At 43.7% G+C, this 25969-nt stretch overlaps 1 protein-coding gene and 1 long non-coding RNA gene across 3 annotated transcripts in view; one reads left to right on the plus strand and one right to left on the minus strand.

The window, feature by feature from the left end:
• Positions 1-9029: 9029 nt before the first annotated feature.
• LOC108286732 lies at positions 9030-14395 on the minus strand. Its single transcript, XR_001818045.2, has 3 exons — positions 14309-14395; positions 13042-13171; positions 9030-10111 (listed from the first exon to the last, which is right to left on the minus strand). It is a non-coding gene; the product is annotated as an uncharacterized LOC108286732 (long non-coding RNA).
• A 153-nt stretch (positions 14396-14548) lies between these two features.
• STK35 (serine/threonine kinase 35) overlaps positions 14549-25969 on the plus strand; it is a 41101-nt gene continuing 29680 nt past the window's right edge. For both annotated transcript variants that reach the window (XM_017504727.2, XM_017504728.2), the window contains exons 1-2: positions 14549-14867; positions 15463-16060. In XM_017504727.2, the coding sequence (XP_017360216.1) occupies positions 14574-14867; positions 15463-16060 (892 nt within the window). In that variant the 5' untranslated portion in view covers positions 14549-14573. The remainder of the gene's footprint in view (positions 14868-15462; positions 16061-25969) is intronic.

Here is a 25969-nt window from a genome sequence, read left to right on the forward strand (position 1 = left end):
AAGAGCTGGTTTTCAAGAACAAAAGAAATGCAAGCCAATACATCACTTCAGGACCTAGGAGCAGCTTTCCCGGATCTTTGTAAGTACTGGAGAGTTGAGTTATAGTGTAAACAACCCACATTGTTTTGCAATGGATTTGAAACAGAAACCCAAAAATTAAAATTAAGCATCTGGGTTTTATATTTGCAAATTGCTTTGTCATTTTCTTTATGAAATACTGCACACAGTTCTACAACCATAAGGCAATAAAAGAATAATTAATTAATCAGTGTTAGCATTCTGTCAACACAGCTTCACACACTTACGGAGGGCCAGCAATCTAAATTAGGGAGCTGGTTTAGAAACATTCTCAGTGCTTTAATGGGAGAGGTGAGTCAAGAGAATCAGACAGGGTTTGATTTGTGTCTCAGCTCTATCACTTGCTAGGTACCTCGGACAAAGCACCTCGCCTTCTGAGTCTCAACTTATTCATGTGTTAAATGGTGATAGTGCCCACCATATAGACCTCTACAGGTTGGCTTGCATGTTGAAGAAATGGAGTCTGGTCAGGAGTGGTGGCTCATACCTGTAATCCCAGCACGTTGGGAAGCCAAGGTGGGTGAATCGCTTGAGCCCAGGCGTTCAAGACCAGCCTGGGCAACATGGCAAAATCCAGTCTCTACAAAAATTAGCTGGGTATGGTGTATGCACCTATAGTCCCAGCTACTTGGGAAGCTGAAGCAAGAGGATCACCTGAGCCTGGGGAGGTCAAGGCTACAGTAAGCTGTGATCACGGCACTGTGCCTGAGCCTGGGTGACAGAGCGAGACCCTCTCTCAAAAAGAAATGAAATGAAATTAACATACAGTATATACCTGGACATAACACAAGGTATTCCACCCACAAAAAAAAAAAAAAATCTCTCAGAAGAAAGAGTTGCGTATATTCAAGTTCTTACAAAGGCTCCCAGAATCTTTCATATTCCCTAGACTCTCTCAATTACTTTCTTTTAAACAACAGAGTATCGTTGGAGGAAGACCAATCTATAGAAGTCATCTGAAGGAAGTAGTTAAAAAAAAAATAAAAGCAAACAATTTTTCACATGGATGTAAGTCATTACACTAGGGGCTGACTTCACATACTTTATAAAGATGTAACCCTTAAGAAAGAGCACTTTGAAAAGCAATGCATTAAATGTTTGGATGTTGTGATCACAAATATAAACCAATGGGAGAAATGGAAAAACAATCTGTGCTAAGATTTAGTGCACTGGGACTTCTAAGATAAAATATTTCAGAGACAGCAACATATAAAGGCTCAAAAAGTGCTGGATCACAATTTAGATAGGAGTGAGAATTATGTGACCTAGAAAGTGGGCTGAGTGACACAGAAATCATCCCCAGTGATAACAAAGAGACTGAGATCAAAGGTGCTCAGAAAGAGATGGAAGAAATTGTTTTGTGAAATGGAAGAATGGGAGAGAATCCAATATTTCTAAGTAATCCTGAAAATGTGTATGTACCTAAAATAATAAATATTATACCTGGATATTTATTTATACCATCTTATGAATTTATATATTTGAGTTGAATATATGGGAAATATATTTTCTCTTCTGCAATCTTCTTAGTCTGACAAATGAGAGGGACAGCTTGTATTTTGGGTCACCCAATGTTGAGACATGTCTAATAGGTGAAAGCCCTTTAAATCCCACAAAGCTTTGTATGATTTGCAACAAGTACTGTTACAGTGGTTAATACTATTTTTATTATGACTGTTCTACCACAAGGTGGGCTCTTTGTGCTCTTCTAAGCACTTCTCCAGGTAAGACTCCTCTGATCTAGTTTCCAACTGTGTGATCTTTTCTTTTCTTTTTTTTTTTTTTGAGATGGAGTCTTGCTCTGTCGCCCAGGCTGGAGTGCAGTGGTGAGATCTCAGCTCACTGTAACCTCTGCCTCCCGGGTTCAAGCCATTCTCCTGCCTCAGCCTCCCATGTAGCTAGGATTACAGGTGAAAGCCTGTAATAAAACAAACAACTCCCTGCCCCCCACCAAACTGGCAAAAGATTTGAATACACATGTCACTGGAGACCATAAGCATGGCAAACAGCACATAAAAAGATGCTCAACACCATTTGCCATCAAGGAAAATTAAAGGTTTTAAATTGAAACTTAAAGTTTTTATACTTAAATTTTAAACATTTTAATTTTTGTTTGTTTGTCTGAGATGTTGTCTCCCTCTTGTTGCCCAGGCTGGAGTGCAGTGGCTCGATCTCGGCTCATTGCAACCTCTGCCTCCTGGGTTCAAGTGATTCTGCTGCTTCAGCCTCCTCTGTAGCTGGGATTACAAGCGCCTGCCACCACGCCCGGCTAATTTTTGTACTTTTAGTAGAGACGGGGTTTCACCACGTTGGCCAGGCTGGTCTCAACCTCCTGACCTCAGGTGGTCCACCTGCCTCAGCCTTCCACAGTGCTGGGATTACAGACATGAGCCACCACACCTGGCCAATTTCCTAACTGTGTGATCTCAAGCAAGCTGCAGAACTTCTCCAAGTCTCTGTTTCCTCATCTGTCAAATAGAGATAATAACAGGATAATAATAACAGGATTGAGAATTCAATAAATTATTATATCGAGAAGTTTTTATAACAATGTCTGGTAAATGCTTCTTAAATGTTAGTTATTATTTTCACCAAGGGAGAATGGTAATCAGTTTTCTTCACCATATGGTGAGATTTTATCACCAGGGATCCTGCCTTATTCATCCTGGGATCCCCAACTCACACATGGGGCCTAACATAGAGTGAATGTTTGTTGAACAAATAACATTTTCTATTGAGAAAGAAAGGTAGTATATGAAGTTCGGGGCCCAGCATAGACCCTGGTTCCCGTTAGTTGAAAGAGGCACACTGTGAGTGCTGATAATTGGCTCAGCCTCATTTCTCACTGACTAACCACACTAGCATCACAGTGTGACAGAGCTGGAAAAGACTCAAGCCTGGATGTTTCTTTGTCTTCACCAGAGCATGAGTTATTCTGCAATAGGAACTGAGTTCCATTAATCTCAGTCCCCAATCTGGCAAACAGTAAGGGCTTAACAAGTACTCATTGACCAAATGAATGATGAAGTACATTCTACATTATTGTATATTACTTGCTTTTTAAACTGAATTTTATTTTTTAATACCTACAAAAAAGAACTCAAATTAATACCCAAATAGACACATAAAAAGTATAAATCATATAAAATTATGCTGAGGCCAGGCATGGTGGCTCACGCCTATAATCCCAGCACTTTGCGAGGCTGAGGCAGGTGGATCACAAGGTCAGGAGTTCAAGATCAGCCTGGCCAACATGGTGAAACCCTGTCTCTACCAAAAATACAAAAATTAGCCGGGCATGGTGGCATGCTCCTGTAATCTCAGCTACTCAGGAGGCTGAGGCAGGGAATTGCTTAAACTGGGAGGTGGAGGTTGCAGTGAGCCAAGGCTGTGCCACTGCACTCCAGCCTGGGCAACAGAGTGAGACTCTTTCTCAAAAATAAAGTAAAATGAATAAAATAATGCTGAAAGTGAAAGAATCACCTAGGAAGAATTCTTGGCATCTACAGTATTATTTACACAAATGTTTCCATTATGTATACAAAAATTAACATGTAAGTATGAAGGCTATATCATGTGCTAGTTCAAGATCAAGAGCTTTGAAATCAGATATATCAGGGTTGGAATCCAAGTTCCATTACTTTTTAGTAGTACGGGCTTGAGAAAGTAATATAACCTATTTGTGCCTCAGTTTCTATGGAAAGTGGAGATAAAAATAAAATATACCCTAAGGTTTACTGGATTAATTAGTTATTACATATGAACACTTAGAATCATCCGAATACAGAGAAGTAACTCAGTGAAGGTTAGCAATTAGTACACATGTTTAGGCAAAGTGAGGTCATATTATAGATGCTTGTTTGCATTTGCTTTTTTATGTAACAAAATATTGTGTATATGTATTGTATGGCAGTGGATATAGAGCTAATTCCTTCTTTTGATGGGCATATTGTATTTAAATATACAACTCTGTGTAACCAATCCTCTGCTTTTGGTATTGTTTCTAATATTTTATTATTAGATATACATCACCACAATAAAATCTTTATTGCATATATATTTTTCCACACTTGGGTGAGTATATCTATAGGATAAATTCCTAGAAATGGAATTGCTGATCAAAGTATATGAGTTTTTAATTATATTAATAAACAATGAATTATCAATTTTCCTGTCTAAAAGGCTTTATCACTTTACATTTTGATTAACGAGTATATTTTGTTGCCTTATGGTTGTGTACATTTTAACCAGACTCCCCAGTAATTTATTTGGAATGTCCCAGTGGTTGCAGAATTAAGGACTTTGCCCCACTCGTTTGGCAGTGTAGCCCTTTAGCTTTCCAAAAATCATAAACAACTCCTAAGAACTTAGCAACCAATTTCCTGCAGCAAATATTCAGATACATAGCCTGACAAAGATTTTTATGCCATTCCCAAACAGGAGAGGGAGAAATGTTGGACATTTCTTATTCTTAGCCTTTTCAGTGGCCGATAGGAAGAGCACTTGAAATTAGACCTATCCATTAAGTTTTGGAGACAGGGTGGCTGTTATCTGCACCCATCTTTGTTTTCTGTAACTGAGACCCTCATTTAATAGACAAAAAGCCTCTCTGTTGATTCTTACGGGATGCAGTCTCTCTAATCCAGTATTCCCCCAGTGTGATAAAGGTACTACTGTTAGCCCTCCAGATGTGTTTAGGTAATACAAGGATAGGTGAAACCCTGGCCAGAAGCTGAACAGCGCCACCAAGCTGACAGGCTGCTTCAGTGGTGGCTAAAGCTCATGCCCACTTTTATTTATTTTTATTATTATTTTTAATTTAATTTAATTTATTTATTTATTTTATTTTACCAGGGGAGAGCATGAATGCAGTTCCACTTTTATTTTTAATTTCAAGTTTAATCCAAATAATATACATAATGTTTAAGAGTTAAATACCATTACAAGTTAAATACTACCACAAAACTTGTCACAAAAATCCCGTTTCATCTCTGATCCCATCCCAGAAGCAATAACTTTAATTCTGTAGTTATTTTTCCACACTTAATTATGGTATCACTCCTTGATTTAAAAAAATTTTTATTAACTCACAGCCATGGAAGATAAGGATTTAGTTATCTCTCTTTTTCTTCCCCCTCCACCATATACAAAGACACGCTTTCCCTCTCCAAGTCTCCTAATATAATTATAATTTTTTGTTAAATCAATGTGTTTTTACATGACAATGACAATGTAATATTATTTCCAGCTGAGTGTTGTAGTTTATGATGATTACAATGTTTTTCTTATCAATCGTTTTGTTTTCTTGGCTTTAATAATCACTTCATGTTTTATTTGCTTAGTTTCCTAGGTAATTGATTCAGCTCCTATTCATCCTCAAATTCTTACCAGAACTCAAACCCTCTCCAATTCCCTCTGCTTTGTGCTCAGTCTAGAAACATTAGTGTGATGTCGTGGTTCTTGAAGCATGGTTCCAGGATAGCAGCGTCAACATCAGCATCACCTACGACCTTGTCAGAAATGCAAATTAGCAAGCTCTACCCAAGATTTACTGAATTAGTCACACTGTGGGTGGCTCCAGCTATCTGGGTTTTAATCAGCTCTCCAGATGATGCCAGTGGATTGGGCACTTAAGCTTGAGAGCCATAGGTCCAATGGTTGAAAACATGGATACTCAAACCTAAGGCTGCTGGGGTTCCAATACCAGGTATTCCAGTCATTGGTGATGTAACAACTTCCAAGCCTCGGTCTTCCCATTTGTCTTTCTTTTTCTTTTGAGACTGGGTCTCACTCTGTTGCCTAGACTGGAATGTAGTGGTGCAATCTCAGCTCACTGCAACATCCACTTCCTGGGTTCAAGCAACTGTTCCACCTCAGCCTCCCAAGTAGCTGAAAGTACAGGCATGCGCCACCATGTCTGGCTAATTTTTGTGTTTCTAGTAGAGACAGGGTCTCACCATGTTGGCCAGGCTGGTCTCGAACTCCTGGCCTCAAGTGATCCACTTGCCTCCGTCTCCCGAAGTCCTGGGATTACAGGTGTGAGCTACTGCACCCAGCCAGTCTTCTCATCTATGAAATGGAGACTAAAACAGCATCTCCCATGTAGAGAGTTATTGCGAGTTGCATGGTGTTAGGCATCATGACAAGCTCCAGTTTTCCTGGAAACAGCCTTCCTGGAGCCCTCTGAAATCCAGAGCCACTATGAGAGGGGAGCTCTCCAAGGCGGCTGCCTACTCTCCCCCAGGGATTCCTAGTACTCCTTGCTCAGGGGATCTCCTTCACTGAGGCAGCCACCTCAAGCTTCTGTCTTCAGCACCTCCTGCTCCTCTGAGATTCTCCTCCTATACCCCTGTGCCAGCCTCTCTGCCTTTAACCCTCTCCCACTCTCAGTTCTCCCTTCTACAACCACCATACCACCTGATTCCCAGCCCCTGCCCCCATGCCACCTCCAGCCTTAATCCTCATCCCAATCCTTCCTCCTCACTCCCCATAATCCCCCTCCCAGCTACCTGGAGCAGTCTCAGCCCCCTGTCCCCTACCTTCCATTCCTCCACACTCCCTCATTTCATCCACCCTCCCCTCCCAGAACGAAGCTCTCTGCTTTCCCAAGGGACCACCCCCAGGGCTGCCTGCCCCCTGGGTGTCCTCAGTCCCCTGAAGTACAGAGATGAATCAGCCACCTCAGCCTTACTGTTCTGCCCTCTCACTTGCGACAGTTCTTACCTATCTAAGCCTCAGCATTCTCCTGTGAAAGGAGGTGCGATGTTGTCCAGCCACATCACCAACCATAGTGCTTGGCATATAACAAGTGCTCAGTAAGTCCACCATTCTTATCATGGCCCCCACGTCTCAGCCTCATTATCCGATCCCATACATCCCTCTTACTATGTTTCCCACCACTCTACCCCCATTCACTCAGCTCAGGCCACAATGGCCTCCTTGTCTGCTCCCTCTCACCTAGGGCCTTCACGTTTGCTCTTCCCTCTGATCTGAAAAGCTCTTCCAGTAGAGATGCAATTGATCTGTTCTTTTACTTAAATCAGTTCCCTGCTCGATGGTCACCTTCTTAGAAAGCTTTCCCCAAACCATCCATTCTAAAATACCATCTACCCCATCCCTTGCTATCTTTTGCTTACTTTCTGGTCCCTCATGGGACTATTGTGATGTGAGATTGCATAACTGCACTGTCTTATTGTCTATGTCAGCCCCTCAAAGGCAGACGCTGAGTTTTCTCCTGCTCATCCTGATATATCAGCTCCAAAACTGCCTTGTACATAGAGGATTAAGGGCTCAAAAAATGTTAATTAAATGAATGATTTTTCTTACAGTAAAAGTGTAGCCACTGCTTTATTCAGCCAGTGTTAGTGATTCCTTGTGTGCAGAGAGCAAAGATGGATGGATCACTTGAGGTCAGGAGTTCGAGACCAGCCTGGCCAACATGGTAAAACCCCATCTTTATTAAACACACACACACACACACACACACACACTTAGCCAGGTGTGGTGGGAGGTGCCTGTAATCCCAGCTACTCAGGAGGATGAGGCAGGAGAATTGTTTGAATCCAGGAGGTGGAGACTGCAGTGAGCTAAGATCGTGCATGCCACTGCACTCCAGCCTGGGTGACAGAGTGAGACTCCACTGCTGTTCTTCTTCTTCCTTTCTTTCTTTTATCACTAAATATTGAGCTCAGGTGTTTGGCACTGTCTGAGGCTCCAGGGATATTAAGGCAGGCGTGTTTGCCAACAAGAAAGATGTAGAAGGAGGCTCACACTGCTTAGCTTGGAGAGGGCTGAGTGGAATAAAGAGGGGTGGAGCGTCTGGGGCTTCGGTTTGAAACCCAGCTGTGCCAGCTTCACATTCAGTTTCTTCATCTGTAAAATGGAGCTAATGAAAGTCACTACCTCATTGAATTGTCATAATTTTTTGTTAATCCCTGTGCCTAGCAGATAGAAAACTTTAGTAAATGTTGGCTATTAGTTACAACACTAAGTATAGGTTACTTCCATAATTTAAGCAAGTCAAAAACTAAAAATTTTGTCAAGCCATCAATAATTTATCAAGGAGTTTGGCCCTCTTAATAGCATATAAAAAGATTCACACTCCTTGTGGTCCTCCCAGAACTTCACATTCAATCTCTCTCAAAATTCAGGTAGGGGATGCAGCTGGAGGTCATTATCCTAAGCAAATCAACTCAGGAACAGAAAATCAAAAGCCAAATACCGCATGTTCTTACTTATATGTGGGAGTAAAAAATGGGTGCTCATGGACATAAAGACAGAAATAGAAACTGTGTACTACTAGGGCAGGGAGGGAGGGTGCAAGTGTGGAAAAACTACTGGTTACTATGCTCAGTACCTGGGTGATGGGCTCAATTGCATCCCAAACCTCAGCTTCACACAATGTATGCATGTAACAAACCTGCACGGGCACCCCAAAATCTAAAATAAAAGTTTGAATTATAAAAAGTAAATAGGCTGGGTGCAGTGGCTCATGCCTGGAATCCCAGCTCTCTGGGAGGCCAAGGTGGGAGGATGGCTGAGCCAGGGGTTTGAGACCAGCCAGGGCAACATGGTAAAACCTTAGAGGCATGTGCCCACACTCCCAGCTACTCAGGAGGCTGAGGTGGATCACTTGAGCCCAGGAGGTCAAGGCTGCAGTGTGCCATGATCATGCCACTGCACTCCAGTTTGGGCAACAGAGCAAGACCCTGTCTCAGATAGGTGGATGAATAGATGAGACGCCTAAATAAAAAAATATGTATGTGTATTAGAAAACAAAAAGAAACAAAGTCAGGTAGGAAAACTAGCCAGGAGGAAAGACACTGCTGGCTGTACTCAACCTATGAAGCCAGTGATACGGGGATGGGGCAGGGCCGCACAGTGCAGGCTTCTGTCCTTAGAAACTGCTAAGTAAGGACACAAGTGTTAGTGGCTACAAGGTTTTGGTTTTCTTCACATTTCAATTAAACTTTATTGTGGTATAATTTACATACAATAAAATTCCATCACCCAGAAAATTCCCCTGTGGCCCTTAGCAGTCAATTCCCACAGGAAAGACAAACACTGATATGACTTCTGCCACCCTAGACCATTGTTGCTTGACTTTATATTAATGGAATTATAGTATATACTTTTTCCCCCAATTTTTTTTTAGCTTTATTGAGTTAAAGTTGTAAAATTGATTTATATAAACTACACCTAATTTAAAGGGTACAATTTGAAGCATTTTAATATATTCCTCCCTTGAAACTATTACTACAGTCCAGATAACCCAACACCCCAAAAAGTTTCAGGTCCTTTTGTTTTCCATCCATCCTTCCTACCCCAACTACTGACCTGCTTTCTGTCACTATAAATTAGTTTGCGTTGTTAAGAATTGTATATAGAATCATCTAGCAGGTACTCTCTTGTGCCTGGCCTCTTTCACTCAGCCTAACTATTTTGATTCATCCATGCTGTTGTATCAATACTTTATTCCTCCCTTAACAAACACACCCTCAGCAACATTTCTTTGTATGGGAATACCACAATTCGTTTATCCATTCATCTACTGATGAACATTGCAGCATTTTCCAGTTTGGAATTCTTATGGGAAAAGCCACTGTGAATTCCTATACAAGTCACTTTATTAGCAGAAGTTTTCACTTACCTTAGACATGGAATTGCTGGGCCACAGGGTCGATATATATTTAACTTTATAAGGAATTGCCAAACTGTTTTTATTTTTTCCCCAAAATGGGTTGTACCATTTCAAAGTCTTAACAAATGGCTGGTTTAACAACAAGCTTGTTCCCATCTCATGGCTTTTGTACTTGTTCTACTTTCTTCTTGGAATGACTTCCTATTAGTTTTCAGAGCTGGGTTCTTGACATTCAGGTTTCAATTCAAATGCCAAATGCCAAAGGGGCTATTATGGACTGAATTGTGTCTCTCCTCACCCCAAATTCATGTTAAAGTTATAATTCCCAGTACCTTAGAATGTGACTATATTTGAAGATAAGGTCTTTAAAGACGTAATTAAGTTGAAATAAGGCTGTCAGAATGAAGGACAAGGACCATATGATCATTTCAATTGATGCTGAAAGAGCATTTGATAAAATTCAACATTGCTTCATGATAAAAACCCTAAAAAAAAAAAACTGGGGGTAGAAGGAAAATACCCCAACATAAAAAAGCCATATATGATAAACCCACAGCTAGTACCACACTGAAAGGGGAAAAACCGAAAGCCTTTCCTTTAAGATCTGGAACACAACAAGGATGCCCACTTTCACCACTGTTATTCAACACAGTACTAGAAGCACTAGCTAGAGCAAGCAGACAAGAGAAAGAAAGAAAGAAAGGCTATCTGTATAGAAAAGGAAAAAGTCAAATTATCCTTATTTGCATATTATTGATCTTATATCTGGAAAAAACCATTAGAACTGATCAATTCAGTAAAGTTGTAGGATACAAAATCAACATACAAAAATCGGTAGCATTTCTATATGTTAACAGTGAACAATGTGAAAAAGAAACTTAAAAAGTAATCCCATTTATAGTGGTCAGGCGCGGTGGCTCATGGCCGTAATCCCAGCACTTTGGGAGGCCAAGGCAGGCGGATCACCAGGTCAAGAGATCAAGACCATCCTGGCCAACATGGTGAAATCCCATCTCTACTAAAAAAAATACCAAAAAATTAGCTGGGTGTGGTAGTGTACACCTGTAGTCCCAGCTACTTGGGAGGCTGAAGCAGGAGAATTGCTTGAACCCAGGAGGTGGAGAATGCAGTGAGCTGAGATTGTGCCACTGCACTACAGCCTGGGTGACAGTGCGCGACTCCATCACACACACACAAAAAGTAATCCCATTTATAATAGCCACAAATAAATTAAATACCTAGGAATTAATTTAACTAAAGAATGAAAGACCTCTATAATGAAAACTATAAAACACTGAAAGAAATTGAAGAGGACACCAAAAAATGGAAAGATATTTCACGTGCATGGATAGCAAGAATCAATATTGGTTAAAATGTCCATACTACCCAAAGCAATCTACAGATTCGATGCAAACCCTATCAAAATGCCAATGACATTCTTGACAGAAATAGAAAACACTGTCCTAAAATTTAAATGGAACCATCAAAGACCCAGAACAGCCAAAGCTACCCTAAGCAAAAACAACAAAACTGGTGGAATCACATTAACTGACTTCAAATCTTCCAATTATACAACAGAACTACAGTAACCAAAGCAGCATGGTATCAGAATAAAAGCAGACACATAAACCAATGGAACAGAATAGAGAACCCAGAAACAAATCCATATACCTACGATGAACTTCATTTTCAACAAAGATACCAAGAACATACACTGAGGAAAAGACAATCTGTTGTGAAAACTGGATGTCCACATGCAGAAGAATGACATTGGAACCCTATCTCTTGCCATATGCAAAAATCAGCTGAAAACGGACCAAAGAATTAAATCCAAGATCTTCAACTGTGAAACTACTATAAGAAAACTTTGGGGAAACTCTCCAAGACATCAGTCTGGGCAAGGAGTTCTTGAGTAATACTCTATAAGCACAGGCAACCAAAGCAAAAATGGAAAAATGAGATCACATCAAGTTAAAAAACCTTCTGCTCAGCAAAGGAAACGATCTACAAAGTAAAGAGTCAACCCACAGAATGGGGGAAAATATTTGCAAACTATCCATGTGACAAGGAATTAACAGAATACATCAAAGGCTCAAACAACTTTATAGGAAAAAAATTTAATAATCCGATTAAAAATGGGTAAAAGATTTGAATGGACATTTCTCAAAAAAAAAAAAAAGACATACGAGTGACAAACAGAAATATGAAAAGGTGCTCGACACTGTTAATTATCAGAGAAATGCAAATCAAAACTACAATGAGATATCATCTCATCCCAGTTAAAATGGCTTATATCCAAAAGACAGGCAATCCAAATACTGGCAAGGATGTGGAGAACATATACTGTCAGTGGGAATGTAAATTAGTACAACCACTATGGAGAACAGTTTGAAAGTTCCTCAAAAAAAACTAAAAATGAGCTACTATATAATCCAGCCATCCCACCACTGGGTATATATCCAAAAGAAAGGAAATCAGTATTTCAATTTTCCAGTGTTTGTTGTAGCTCTGTTCACAATAGCCAAGATTTGGAAGGAACCTAAGTGTCCACCAACAGATAAATGGATAAAGAAAATGTGGTTCTCATACACAATGGAGTACTATTCTGCCATTAAAAAGAATGAGATTCAGTCATTTGCAATTACATGGACGGAACTAGAGATCATTATGTTAAGTGAAATAAGCCAAGCACAGAAAGAAAAACACTGCATGTTCTATTTGTGGGATCTAAAAATCAGAACAATTGAACCCATGGAGAGAGAGAGTGGAATGATGGTTACCAGAGGCTGGGAAGGGGCAAGGGGGAATCAGAGGATGGGAGAGGGTAAGAACAGTTAATGAAGATGGTTAATGGTCATGTTTAAAAAGACCTTCTGATCACCATTTTGCAACCATAATCATTGTTTCAAGCAAAAATCAGCATGAATTCTAAAACCAGTGGGTAAGAGTCTGATGAAGAACAGGATATTTAAATAGTATCAAAATATCTTCCCACAGGATACTTAATAGTTACAAAAGGAAAAATCATAACTTTATGGTGGAAGGTACCTCCCCCTACACAACCTCAACCAAATGATGGAAGTTAACACCATGAATACTGGGACAAATACAATGTCATGTGCCTCCTGATGAAAGGCCCTGAGGAGGCAACTCTTTTCAGTAATATTTCTGCCAGAAAATGCAAACCCTCACCCTCTCAGAATAGCAAGGGATGGGTAGGTGGTGTGGGGTGGGGGGTGGGGGAGGAAAATATGCATACTCTGAATGTAATCATAAGAAAACATCTGAATCAAAATTTAGGGACATTCTATAACATAACTCACCAGTACTCTTCCAAAATGTCAAGGTCATGAAAGACGAAGGCTGGATAACTGCCCTTCCAGATTAAAGGAAACTAAAGAGGCATGACAACTCAGTGCAACGTGTGATCCTGAACGGGATCCTGGGGAATAGCTATAAAGAACATGATTGGGACAATTAGCAAAATTTAAATATGGATGGAGTGTATTAAATAAAACAATTGTATCATTGTTAAAATTCCTGACTTTTGATCACTGTACAGAGATTATGCAAGATAATGCCTTTTTAAAGGAAACACACATAAATATTTGGAAGAAAGAAGCTTGTTGGAAACTCTAAAATGATGTCGTAAAAAAAGAATATATACATTATATAAGCCTGTGTGTGTGCGCGTGAATATCTACATACCATATACTGATTCCCTTTCTTGTCAGGTATAAACCATATGGATATCCACACACAATATGTGTGTGTGTGTGTGTGTGAGATATGGAAATGCAGCAAAATATAATAATTTGTCATTCTGGTGGAAAAGTATATGATCTTTATGATTCCTGAAATTTACGTGTAAATTTGAAATTTCATCACAAAAAAATTAGAGGCTTTCAGCTACCAAATACGCTATCAGAAATAGCCTGTCCCCAACAAGCACTCTTTAGCTCATTCTTTTTCTCCATCACACTTATCACTGGCAAAAATTAACCTTTAATACTTAACATTGACTGTGTGTAAGGCTGTCCTAAGTGCTTTATCTGTATAACCTCTGTGAATCTTCTTACAGGTGAGGAAAAAACACACAAGAAGGTTGATTAACTTGCCCAAGGCCACCCATGTGGTTTGTCTCCTGCAGTGACACAGAGCCTCAACCAAGGCTGAAACTGCCTTGTCTACTGCTCTTTCCCCAGTGACTTAGAACAGTACCTAGCACATTACAGGTGTTCAATAGGTATCGGCAGATTCAGTTAACAAACACTGGGCACCCACTAGGCCTACACTGTAATACAATGCACAGAACAAAATACTCAAAAATCTGTGCCTAAATGGAGCTTTGAGAATAACTCAGCCCCACACCCAATTAGCCTCTACCTATGTATTTCATTTGGTTCTACCATTCCTGAGAATTAAGACCCATTTAATCCATTTTGCAGAGGATCATCAGATAAACGATGCTCAGGGTGCGGCAATGATTTGCACAAGATCACTGGGCTGGTAGGAGGGAAGGTCAGGATTCCAACCCACTCCCTAATGTTCCCAGACCCGAGCTATGAATCAAACGACCAAGACAATCACCCTATCAGTATTTATTAGGCGCCTACTGCGGACTGTTGGTCTTCACGCAGGTCAGGCGAGAAGAAGGGGTCGTGGTGCGCGGGCCGCTGCGGAGACTGGGAGGCCGCCGCGGATCACGGGAATTTGGCGCCTATTTTTTGTTGGCTGGGTGTTCTCGCCGGTGATTGGGCCCCGGCGAGGCGTGCTGGTGCGCTCGGCTGCGGCTGCTCCGTCGACCTTGGCAGGACCGGGCGGCGCAGGACTCACTCGGCTGGCCTCCCAGGGGATGGGCCACCAGGAGTCTCCGCTGGCCCGGGCGCCGGCGGGAGGTGCAGCTTATATAAAGAGGTTATGTAAAGGGCTCAGCTGGCGCGAACACGTGGAAAGCCACGGGAGCCTAGGAGCCCAGGCCTCCCCGGCGAGCGCCGCGGCAGCAGAAACACCGGCCGCACGCCGGACTCGGGCTACCGCCTCCCGCGCAGCTCGGTCCCGGAGGCAGCCCCAGCGCGGAGCGGACCATCCCCAGTCAGGGGCTCCGGGGGTGAAACGAACTGCCCGGAAGTGGAGGTGCGCGGGCCAGGTAAGGGTGCCGTTCGAGGACTGAAGGGCCAGCACCGAGGCTGGAGTTACTGCCGCTGCCTCCGCGCTCGAGGAGGGCAGTCGGGTTCCTCGGCCGGTCGCGCTCCGAGAAACCGAACTTTTTAGCCAATCTCTTCTACCCGCAGCCCTCGGGGACTTGGGTCGGTCCGCGGGGCTCCGCTAGGGCTTAATTCAATGGACTGTTTACACCCGGGAGAACACAAGGCGGGGCGTGGGGAGGGGCGTCACGGAGGGGCCTGGGCAAAGAAAAAGTTTTCCGCCAGCCGAATCGCATCTTAAGGCGGTTTTCAGAAGGCGTTAAGCTTGCTGTGTCTTCTTTTTCTCATCGCCACACGACAAACTAACAGAAAGAGGAGAGTTTGTGCTTTTTTTTCCGGTTCTCCCTCTGAGCTGCTGCCCAGTGGTTCCGTCTTTCCCGCTTTCCCCTCCCCTCCCCCGTTCAATCAGCGGCGGTGGCTTCCGTCTTAAAGGGGCCGCGGCGGCCGGGGGAGGAGGAGGAGGTGGGACGCTCCGCGGCCTACTCTCCTGGCCTCCCCGTCTCGGCCTGGTTGTTTAACCGATTCTTTGGCCCGCAGGTCACAATCCAAGGTCCCGCTCCTCCGCGTCCCGGGGCCGGACGGAGGGATGAGGCAGGGGGGGCCCGGGCAGCGCCGTTGCTGCTCCCCCCGCCGCCCGCAGCCATGGAAACGGGGAAGGACGGCGCCCGCAGAGGTACACAAAGCCCGGAGCGGAAAAGGCGAAGCCCAGTGCCGCGGGCGCCCAGCACGAAGCTGAGGCCGGTGGCGGCGGCCCAGGCCATGGATCCGGTGGCGACCGAGGCCCCGGGCGAGGCCTACCTGGCGCGGCGACGGCCGGAGGGCGGTGGCGGGTCCGCGCGGCCGCGCTACAGTCTGTTGGCGGAGATCGGGCGCGGCAGCTACGGCGTGGTTTACGAGGCAGTGGCCGGGCGCAGCGGGGCCCGAGTGGCGGTCAAGAAGATCCGCTGCGACGCCCCCGAGAACGTGGAGCTAGCGCTGGCTGAATTCTGGGCCCTCACCAGCCTCAAGCGGCGGCACCAAAACGTCGTGCAGTTTGAGGAGTGCGTCCTGCAGCGCAACGGGCTAGCCCAGCGCATGAGTCACGGCAATAAGAGCTCGCAGCTTTACCTGCGCCTGGTGGAGACCTCACTGAAAGGTAGGAGCACCGCAGGCCTTTCCACACTTGCAAGGCCTGGATCCTCTGCTCTCCGGATAGTTTGGCCCACATTGTTCCCGGCCCTCCTAGGCCTCAGACCTGGTTCCTGTCACCCTGTGCCCGGACACACCCTCCTTTCCTAGGCGCAGGAACTCGGCCCTCTTTTCAGGTCCCAGGATCAGTTTCTGGGCCTAACGTTGGCTGGTATTTTAATAACAAGAGCTTAGGTGCTAACCATTAACTTAATAGGTGCTCAGTAATTGTGAGCTACGGTTATTAAATGTCTACTACCTTTTTAGATCGGTCAGGGAGTGGAGGAGGGGTTGGGTTCAGCTAGTAGCAGAACTGCGGAGCCCACTCACCCTCTAGGGTCTCTCTCTTTCCCTCCCAACACGAACAAAAAGAAAAAACTTCACTGGACCCACCCACACCCTCGCCCTGTCTGGTTCCAAGTTTCCTAACACCCTCCAGCTCCCACCCCTAAACTCTTGTGGTCTAGTCTGCCTTTTCCTCTGAGGCCCCCAGCCCTTCATCCCAGGCAGCCAAGCAAACTGGCGTTTTTCTAGCTTGGTCCTCCGAAGCATGCAGGCTGACAGCCCTCACAGGTGGCCTGAGAGCTGTCACATAACAAAGCATCCAACATCTTTTCCCATTGTTTTACAATCTTAATCTTTTTCTTAACCTCAGAGGCTGGCTGGGAAATGGTTTTACTTAGAAGGAAAATGGGGTTCATTGAGGCAAGAGGTCTTCCAGTCCTGGAAGAACTAATTACCTTAATTTCCTGGTTTTGACTGCAGTTAGGGAACGTGTTTACCCTAACTACTCAGTACCCACAAGCCTTGTTCGTACTACTACTATTAGCTAGATGTCTGCACGGAGAGGAGGAGAGGGGCAGTGGAAAGTTTGAGAAGACTGAGGCAGGAGGATCCAGGGGAAGAAAGTTGACTAATCCAAGTCCCAGCTGTGGTCTTAGCGCTGAAGTAATTTTTAGGTAATAACTTCAAAAGTAAATTCTGTCCTGTTTCTATAAATAGGGAAACTAGGCTTAGAAGTGAACAAATAACTTGATCAGGGTTAATCCGCTTGAAAGGCAAGTTAGACTGTGCTCCTGTTTCCTTAGGTTTCTCAGAGCTTAAGTGATGGGGAACCCAGATCTGTTTTGATTCAAGGCCTGGGTCCTTTCAAAGGTGTAATGCTGTTCACCCTACCCTGAGGATGAACTTTTAAGAATGGGTAGGATTTGGGGTGAGTTTGGAGGGGGTGGTCTCCTAAAATCTTCTTTGGAGCTTTTGCCCAACTGAAAGATCCCACAAGCCAAGTCAGTTGTTTGACAGTGGAATTGGAAACATGAATCAGTATCACCTAGATTCCTTTAAATAGATGTCTACCTTTATGTCCATCCCTGTCCCATCCATTCTGAGAAGCCCACCCTCTCCCCAGCGTGAGTGGTTTTGTTTTAAAAAGACGTCCAGCAGGGCACAGTGACTCACAACTAATCCCAGCACTTCGGGAGGCAGGAGGATGGCTTGAGCCCAGGAGTTTGAGACCAGCCTGGGCAACAAAGTGAGACCCTGGTACTCCACAAAAAATAGAAAAAAAAAAACTAGCCAGACATGATGGCACAGCCTTATAGTCCCAGCTACTCAAGAGGCAGAGGCAGGAGGGTCGCTTGAATCTCGGAGGTTGAGGCTACAGTGAGCCATGATCCTGCAGAGGCACTACAACCTGGGCTGCAGAGCAAGACCTGTTTCCAAAAAAAAAAAGGCTCCCGGAGGATTCTTTTCTTACTTATATTCTAGGAGCATATCACTTATTTCCAAGTCCTTCCATTCTCAGACTGTCTTCTCTACTGCCAATGAACGGTCTGGACTTCCTGCTATAAGTCTGCTCGATGTAGGAATTTCCTTTGCCAAATGTTTACTCCTTGTGTCCTCAGTTCATTGATGCCAGTCTTGAACCTTCAACCTCAGTTTGAAGTTCTTGCTTACTCTCTCAACATATAAATACTGTGTAGACTTTCCTCACCCAAAGGATTTGTCAGAATTCCACAGTGACTCATGGCAGCATTGCATAGTGGTTACTACCATGGACTTTGGGATTAGACCCTCTGGTTCATCCCAGGACTGACCACACAAAACATGGCGCAAATTGTTCAAATCCTATGAGGAGCGTTCCTTTACTGTAAGATAGTGGATGTGTACCTATGACATTAGGTACATATGGTCACTGTACAAATGATTAATGTCAACAAGTGCTCCACATAGGAATTCGCTGCCTTTTCTCAGTTTGCACCATGTTCTGTACCCTTCTACCCTCACCCCTTCAAGTTTCCCAAACTTGTTTCACCACGAACACACCTTATTTTCTGTCTTGTCAGGCACACCAAGTTGACAGAAACACTGGTGTTTTTGTCCTCCCTTTGTGAACTAAAACTGAGACCTAGAAGAATGAAATCGTTTGCTTTAGGCCGCGTACTGGATATGTCCCTTTCGGTTGTTTGACGTCTTCAAGATATTTGAACGACTATGGTGTTCAGGGCCCAGAGACAGAGTAGTGAAGAAAATGTGTATTGTTTCTGCTTATGAAAATGACACTTGCTATGTGTTGATTTTTCAAGTAGTAAATAGGTAATCATTTTTGTTTGTTAATAAAATAGCAAAGACCGAAATTACTCCAAGTTAAATTTTCCTTACTTGGGATTCCAAAGCGGTCTTGATCTGTCCTGGGGCCCTGGGTTTACAGCATGCAGATACCATCCAGTAATGTTAGAGCTGGAAGGAATCCTAGAGATAACCTGGTTCTGCCCTCTCATTAGACAGAAGAGTCCTTTGCAATCACCCATGGCCCTGCCTCCTGCAACTCAGAATGATTTTGAAACAGGCCAAAAAGTGGGAATCGGTCTTGAAGTCTCAACCAAACCAAATGCTGGGTCCCTACTGTGGTATTTTTAGGGAAAGAAAAAGCAAAGCAAAACACACCACTCCTTCCCCCAAAGGAACTTAGATTTGAAAAGTTTGAGAACTAGAAGAAGACTTAAATGCTATTCAGGATCACTGGAGGAAATGACCAGCCAACTCATTGGCAAGGGCTTTGTACAGAACTGAGAGGAAAGAGAATTGGGAGAAGATGGGCTTGAAAGTAGGGTGCCTAGGATTGTGGATAGACAAGAAACAAAGTGAATCTGTTTCACTATTTGGACAGTAAAATAATCCAGTATCAAAAAGAGAAATGTCTTGAAATGCCGTTCTGAGTCTTACTCCGTTTGGTTTGATAAATGCATTGTCTCCTTCTGTTCTGTGCACAGACCAAACAAGTCCTGCCCAGAAAAATTCAGATGGCAGAGGCCTTGGAGGAATAGAAAGAGGTCTTAGATGTGTGACCTGGCTGTCTGCTTCACAGGAAAAGAAGTCCAGAAAAGGGACAAAACTTAATCCGCAATGAGTTAGTGACAGCACTCAAACCGGCCTCCCAGCTTTTAAAAACCATATTAACAATCCTGTAAATTATTTGATGGGTTGGTGCCTATGTCTTATAAAGAGAGGAGTGAAGGCAACAGCAGTTTGCATTTACCCCTTGTTTTCCATTGTTAGAGGGCCCGTCCTGAATGCGCCTAAAACAAAGTTCAAGATTACTTAGACAGCAGGCAAGTCTGAGTCCTTGTCAATCTCAGAAATTGTTGCCTTAAGGCACACACTGATTCTTGTAACAAATAGCAAGTGAGGATACACACACAAATCCAGGACAAACTCAAGACTCATACAACAGAATAAAAGTTTGGAAGAGCTGGGGCCTAGCTTACACTCAACTTGATAAAATACTAATTGTTCTTTACCAATTCTGCTTTACCAATTGATTGATATTCATGCCTCTAGGTGACTGGGAACCAAGGCCTTGGAAGGTAATCTTGCCTGCACACCAAGTGGCTTCGAGCCAGGCTACTATATTAGAAGAGGCTATGCAGAGTTTTCTCCGTGAGGCATGCAGAGGACTCATGCCCACATGAACATAATGCAGGGTCACAAGTGGTAGCATCCTAGCAAATGGTACAGTTCTCCGGGAGTTTAGTTGTGGGCATTGGGGAAGCAGGGAAAGGAAGTAGCTGAGGGGGAACTATAACAGTATAGGAGAGACCAGGGTCTTAGCAGTAGACAGGTTGTCAGCCTGCAAACTTCCCCAACTTGTCGAGTGCCTACGAAACCTCAGAGCAGAGCAAGGCCATTCCTTCCCTGGCCCTTAGAAAGCAACTCTGAATCTTATTCTGTGGCTTGGGCCTCAGAGTTTACAGAGCCCCCAGGTCAAGAGGCAGTGAGCTGGCTGGCATTGGGGAAACGTAAGTTAATGGGATACAGTAGAATGCTAGACTCTGAGTCAGAAGGTTTTAGTCCCAATTTCACCTTGTAAATAAGAGCTGAAACCTGCAAGTTGCTGTGTATCAGGTGAAGTCTGTACTGTGATTATCTTCATTTTACAGGTGAGACAACTGAGGCCCCAAGGTTAATGAAATTGCCCAATGTAAAACAGCTAGGCAAGTAACCAAGTCAGGATTCAAGCCTAGACATTCAAACTTGAGTATGCTTCCTTAATTGCTGTGAGGTACTGCTGGGACAGGTGGCTTAAGTTCTAGGTTCTTCTGTTTTTCTTGGTTATAAAATGGGCATAATCATATTTTACTCAGAAACTGATGGCTCAGGCTGGACACGGTGGCTCATGCCTATAATCCCGGCACTTTGGGAGGCCAAGGTGGGCAGATCACCTGAGTTCAGGAGTTCAAGACCAGCCTGGCCAAAGTGTAACCCTGTCTTACTAAAATACAAAAAATTAGCCAGCCATGGTGACAGGCACCTGTAGTCTCAGCTACGCAGGAGGCTGAAGCAGGAGAACCGCTTGAACCGAGGAGGCGGTGAGCCAAGATCGCATCAGTGTATTCCAACCTGGGTGACAGAGCAACTCTGTCTCAAAAAAAAAAACAAAAACAAAAACCAATCGCTCCTCTTTGTTTTTAGTTGTAGATTGATCAGTGTTTGTGACACTGCTGATTTCTGTTGGTTCCTTCTGTGTCTCAGCTGCCAGGGACCCCACCTGCTCTCTCTGGTCTACTCTTGAATGATTTGGGGCAACCACACAGACTTCCCTCTTTGCTCCTGACCAACTGCTTTTTATATGCTTTGGGGATTTTAGGTACTCCCAGGAGATATAAGGAAGCCTTCCTTAATTGAGAGCTTTGGTTAATTGGGGGTTGCATTGGGTAAGGCTTTTTATAGTGTCAACTCATGAGGAGTGCTTCCTAAGTAGAACTCGAAGTAGTTGCTCATTTTCACCTCAAATTTGGCCTTTGCTGGTAACTTTAGGGCTAGGAATCCTCTTAGTGTCTTCTAAATTCTGGATCCAGACCTAGTTGTCTTTAACTTCCATATTCTACATATACTCTACTACTGCTGTCTGTGTTCTTTCTCTTTTTACACCTCTCCAGCTCATGACTTTTATCTTGATTTATTTCACGCTCTTAATGTCCACCTAAGTGTGTGTGTGGTATACTGTGGGGAACCCAGAGACTTCATTTCGTTCCACCGTGAGTGCCTCATCTAATGGAAGAGATGGTTACAGTACAACAGATGTTACTTCACTGCAGCCTGTGAGAGCTTCTCTGGGGGAATCAGCTGCCAGGAATGTGGGCTAAATCTGGGGAAAGGAAGGATGAGTTGTAAAAGGGTAAATCAGAAACAACCCTGGCAAGATCTGAGGCTTAGGTGTGTGGCAAGGCCCATGCATATGGAGAGAGATACTTGAGCCATGGATTAGGGGTACTCCAACTGTCTGCCTGGCTGGTGGATTCTACATTTTAACAAACCCCTGTAATGTTTCAAGTAGTAATGGCTAGTGTTTCATAGTATTTTCATATTCCTTTTTCATGTAATCATCTCCACTGTAAAGTTGGTGTTTTTATAACCTGTTCTTATAAGAAAATTAATATCCATCAAGGTCAAGTAACTTGTCCAGCATAGCACTAGAGAAAGATCAGGGCCTAGGTTTACATCCAGATGCTCTTTCCAGTGTCCATGTTCTTGACAGGCTGCCTTATGACTGTATTGGACAGCTGCCAGTGGTGTCCAGAGACATTAGCATAATTCACACACAGTAGCAGTCTGCTCTGGTGTCCAGGCACCATTCAAGGTGCTTTGTCTGTCACAATGAAGCCTTATAGTGATGTGGGTGTTTCTTCTCAATTTATAGAAAATTAAACAGATTATTGATGTCTTAAGAAGTTTGCCTAGGATCATATAGCTATGTAATTGGGAGGTCAGGGGACAGGTAGTAGAGGGAATGTTGACCCCAGGCCTGGCTGGCTTTACAGCCCGTGTCTGCCAGTGGGTTCTCGCTTGTCCTCTTTTGGACACTGTTTTGCCCGGGCAGCCATCGTAACAATTCTGTTAATCTTAGGAAGTACTTTGGACACACCCTGTGGTGTTGCTATGGTACCCGGCCTCTTTATAATGACATCACAGCCCAAAATCATTGTGAATGGGACCAACACTTTGTCCGTATGCTTGTATTGTTTTGGGAAGATGTGCCAGGATGGGTCCATGTCTTTAGCTTCTCAGAACAGATCTTTAGCTGAGCCAGCTCTTTAACTAAAGTATTTTAATGTACAACTCGTAATTAAACAGGGATGGCTACAGCAATTATTTATTCAAACTCCATTTTTCTGGGTTCTCTCTAATCCTTTTTCTTAGACATTGTGATTTTTATATTTTGCCTTTTCCCCCCTTCACATTAAAACTTACTTATTATATGCTATGTGAATTTCTTTTTTGGCTTTTTAAGTAAGCTTTTGTTGAAGTATAATACGGTCCTTTAACTTTCAGCCAGTTGGCAATACCGTAGTTAATTGTTCCACATTCTCATTCTTGAACAGTTTTCCAGTCCTTCACTTTCACTTATTCTGTATGGAATACCAGTTCTGGGTATTTCTGGTGTTTGGTGTGTGTTTCGTTGTTGGGTGGGTTGAGGGGGGCTTGTTTGTTTTGTGTCTTTTTGGCACTTTTGGAATAAATTCCTCAAGTGGGATTTTTCTTTCAAATGGATTGAGCATTTGTAAGACTTACATATGTATTGCTGAATTGCTGTCATCCTAGTCCTAATTAGTCCTCTGCAGAAAGACAAATCTGCTTGTTGTGTGGTTGAACCATCACGATGGACTGGATGAACATTAAGCTCTTTGGGGCATGCGTCATAGTCCGCTGTGGGAACTAGCACATCCAGGTGCTGCTGGCGCTAAGGCAGTCGCAGTGCTTCTGCTGAGAATCTAGGCTATGGAAACTGGAGGTCCTGCCCTCAACTAGGCAAGTTACTTAATCTTTTGTTCCTCAGTCTCCTCACCTGTGAGAGGAAGTGTAATTATCATCTGAATAGATAGCAGTTTAGAGTAACAGAAGACTGGGCAGAGCACTCTCTGAATTCCTCCTTTCCATCTGATGTAACAAGTTACAAATTTTATTTATCTTGAACTTTTAAGACCTTTCACATCCTCTTGTTACCTCCTCCCTTGCCAACCCTCACTTCGTCAGGTTTCAGAGCCTCTTGATAAGTCAGCCTGCCACTAGTCTGTCTCCCATCACCAACCCCTCATGCCTCCATATGGAGCTTGTTTCATTGTCCAAGATACACTCTCACACGTTAACATCTCTGAAATCAGAGGTTGACTTAGTCATTGGTGTGTCCGCAGTGTTTTCAGCAGCCTATATGGCTTACTTAAAATGGTATGGCTTAAAATGGGTGACTTGTAGATTCTGTAAGCAACGTATCTCTAAAATACGTCAGTGGCCAGGTGTGCTAGCTCATGCTTATAATCTCAATATTTAAGGAGGCTGAAGTGGAAGGAATGCCCGAGCCCAGGAGTTCAAGACCAGCCTGGACAACATAAGGAGACCCTATCTCTACCAAAAATGGGAAAAAAGATAGCTGGGCATGGTGGCGCATACCTGTAGTCCCCGCTACTCCAGAGGCTGAGGCAGGAGGCTTTATTGAGCCCAGAAGGTAAAGGCAGCAGTAAGCTGTGTGATTAACTGCACTCTGGCCTGGGCAACAGAGCTAGACTGTTTCAGAATAAGTAAATAAATAAAATATATCAGAACTTTTAGTCACTTCCCATTTCTTAGAGTCTAAATCCGCCTTAAGAATAGCTCCAGCCTCATTTCAACACATCCATTGGAACTCTTCTGTGATTACCCAGACTACTTGTGTTCCTGGCGCACACCCCCATGCTCCTGTGCCCACTCCCCTCATCCTGGAAGACGCAGCTGCAGGGCCTCTCACAGCTATTCTCAGCCTGCCTTCTTTTCATCCCAGCTTCTCCCCCAACTCCTTCGGCAGATCTGGGCCCGCTTCCTAGTTCTCACAGCTGTAGTCATTCTGCTTCTAACCAGAAGCCTCTGTAAGGGCAGGAGTCCCCCTCATCTCACCACACCACTGTGTCTCAGAGCAATATGGGCTCAGAAATTGTTTAAGTGGGGTTGACTGAAACCTGGAAAGCTAACTTCTGGTGGAGGCTTAAGAATAGGCTTGTAAAATCCAGGGCATTTTGTATTTCTTTCCAGGAAGTGCCTGTCTTTCCAAAGTTCCTACTGGCTTCTCCTTATGCTGAGCCTGCTGGCCTCCCATTTCTCAGTGAAGCCAGCCATGTTTTATTGGGAATTTCAGCACAACCGATCAATTTCCATGACTAATGAGATGCGAGACACCTGCTTAGATTCCTCTTCCTGTGAACTGTGGCATAGGATATGTTTTGAGATACAAAATGTGTATTTTGGTCACCTGACTGTCAGACTTGAGGGAAAGGTAGTAAAACTGTCCCACAGGCTGGCCTGCCTCTCTTGGAAGTACACTTTTTAGCCCTCTGTAAACTGGGAGACAGCATGGTCTGTGGGGAGGGCTTGCTATGGGGGCTGTCCCCTGTCCTCCCCGGTTACTCACGGCAGGGCCCTTGGGCAGGCTCTGAAGCCTTTCGAGCTTTAGTTGTCCCACCTGTAAAATGGTGTCTAGTAAATTGAGAATAGTTCACATGATAAACTTTTAAAATAATACATGGAACCCAGTAGGCTTTCAAAGGCTAATTTACCTCAGATCCTTTTACTATCTCCAAACAACCTGCCTGTTTTCTCCCTCTCTGGGAAGAAAGCTAAATTTGTGACTCTTATTAATCTCGTACAACTGTCAGATTATACTAGGCAAGGGAATTAGTAAATTTTGTTTCTAACAGTAAAAAAAAACTGAATTTCATGTGGGGATTTTAGTGGTTGCTGCATGTGTCTATTCCAGTTATATATCCTGAAACTGGGGAAATACCCACAGTTGTGGGTGGGGTTGGGGGCCCACTGTGAGTTGGACCTGAGCTTAAAACCCCATGGATCACCTGCCCTGCATCAGTCCCGTTCTGACTGGTGGGCCACAGTGACACTTTGGTTCTTTGGGAATTAGTGTCTTTGTGGAACGAGTGTTCAGTAATCCCCTAAAGTTTGATTACTTTCCCTTCTTCAGTGCACAGTCATCCTGGAAAATGACTGCAGGTTAATCTGGGGAGCCCAGGAGACTGAGTAAGAAATCTAGTCCCCCGACCTCAAAACATCTGCAGAATGTGCCAGCATTTCTTATGGTTAAGTGGAAAAGTTAAGCCATAGATTGCTAACTGGCTATACCTGGTATAATTAATAAAAACTAAAATAAAAATATGAAACTAGTCATATTTTCTTGGCTGGTCAGAAGAGGAGGTTACTGGGAAATCAAGAGAGTATAAAATAGATTGGCATTGCAACTAGCCTTAAGGTGCACATTTCGGGCCGGGCGCGGTGGCTCACGCCTGTAATCCCAGCACTTTGGGAGGCCGAGGCGGGTGGATCACAAGGTCAAGAGATC

The sequence above is a fragment of the Cebus imitator genome, unplaced genomic scaffold, assembly GCF_001604975.1.
Source record: "Cebus imitator isolate Cc_AM_T3 unplaced genomic scaffold, Cebus_imitator-1.0 Scaffold328, whole genome shotgun sequence".
Lineage (NCBI taxonomy): Eukaryota > Metazoa > Chordata > Mammalia > Primates > Cebidae > Cebus > Cebus imitator.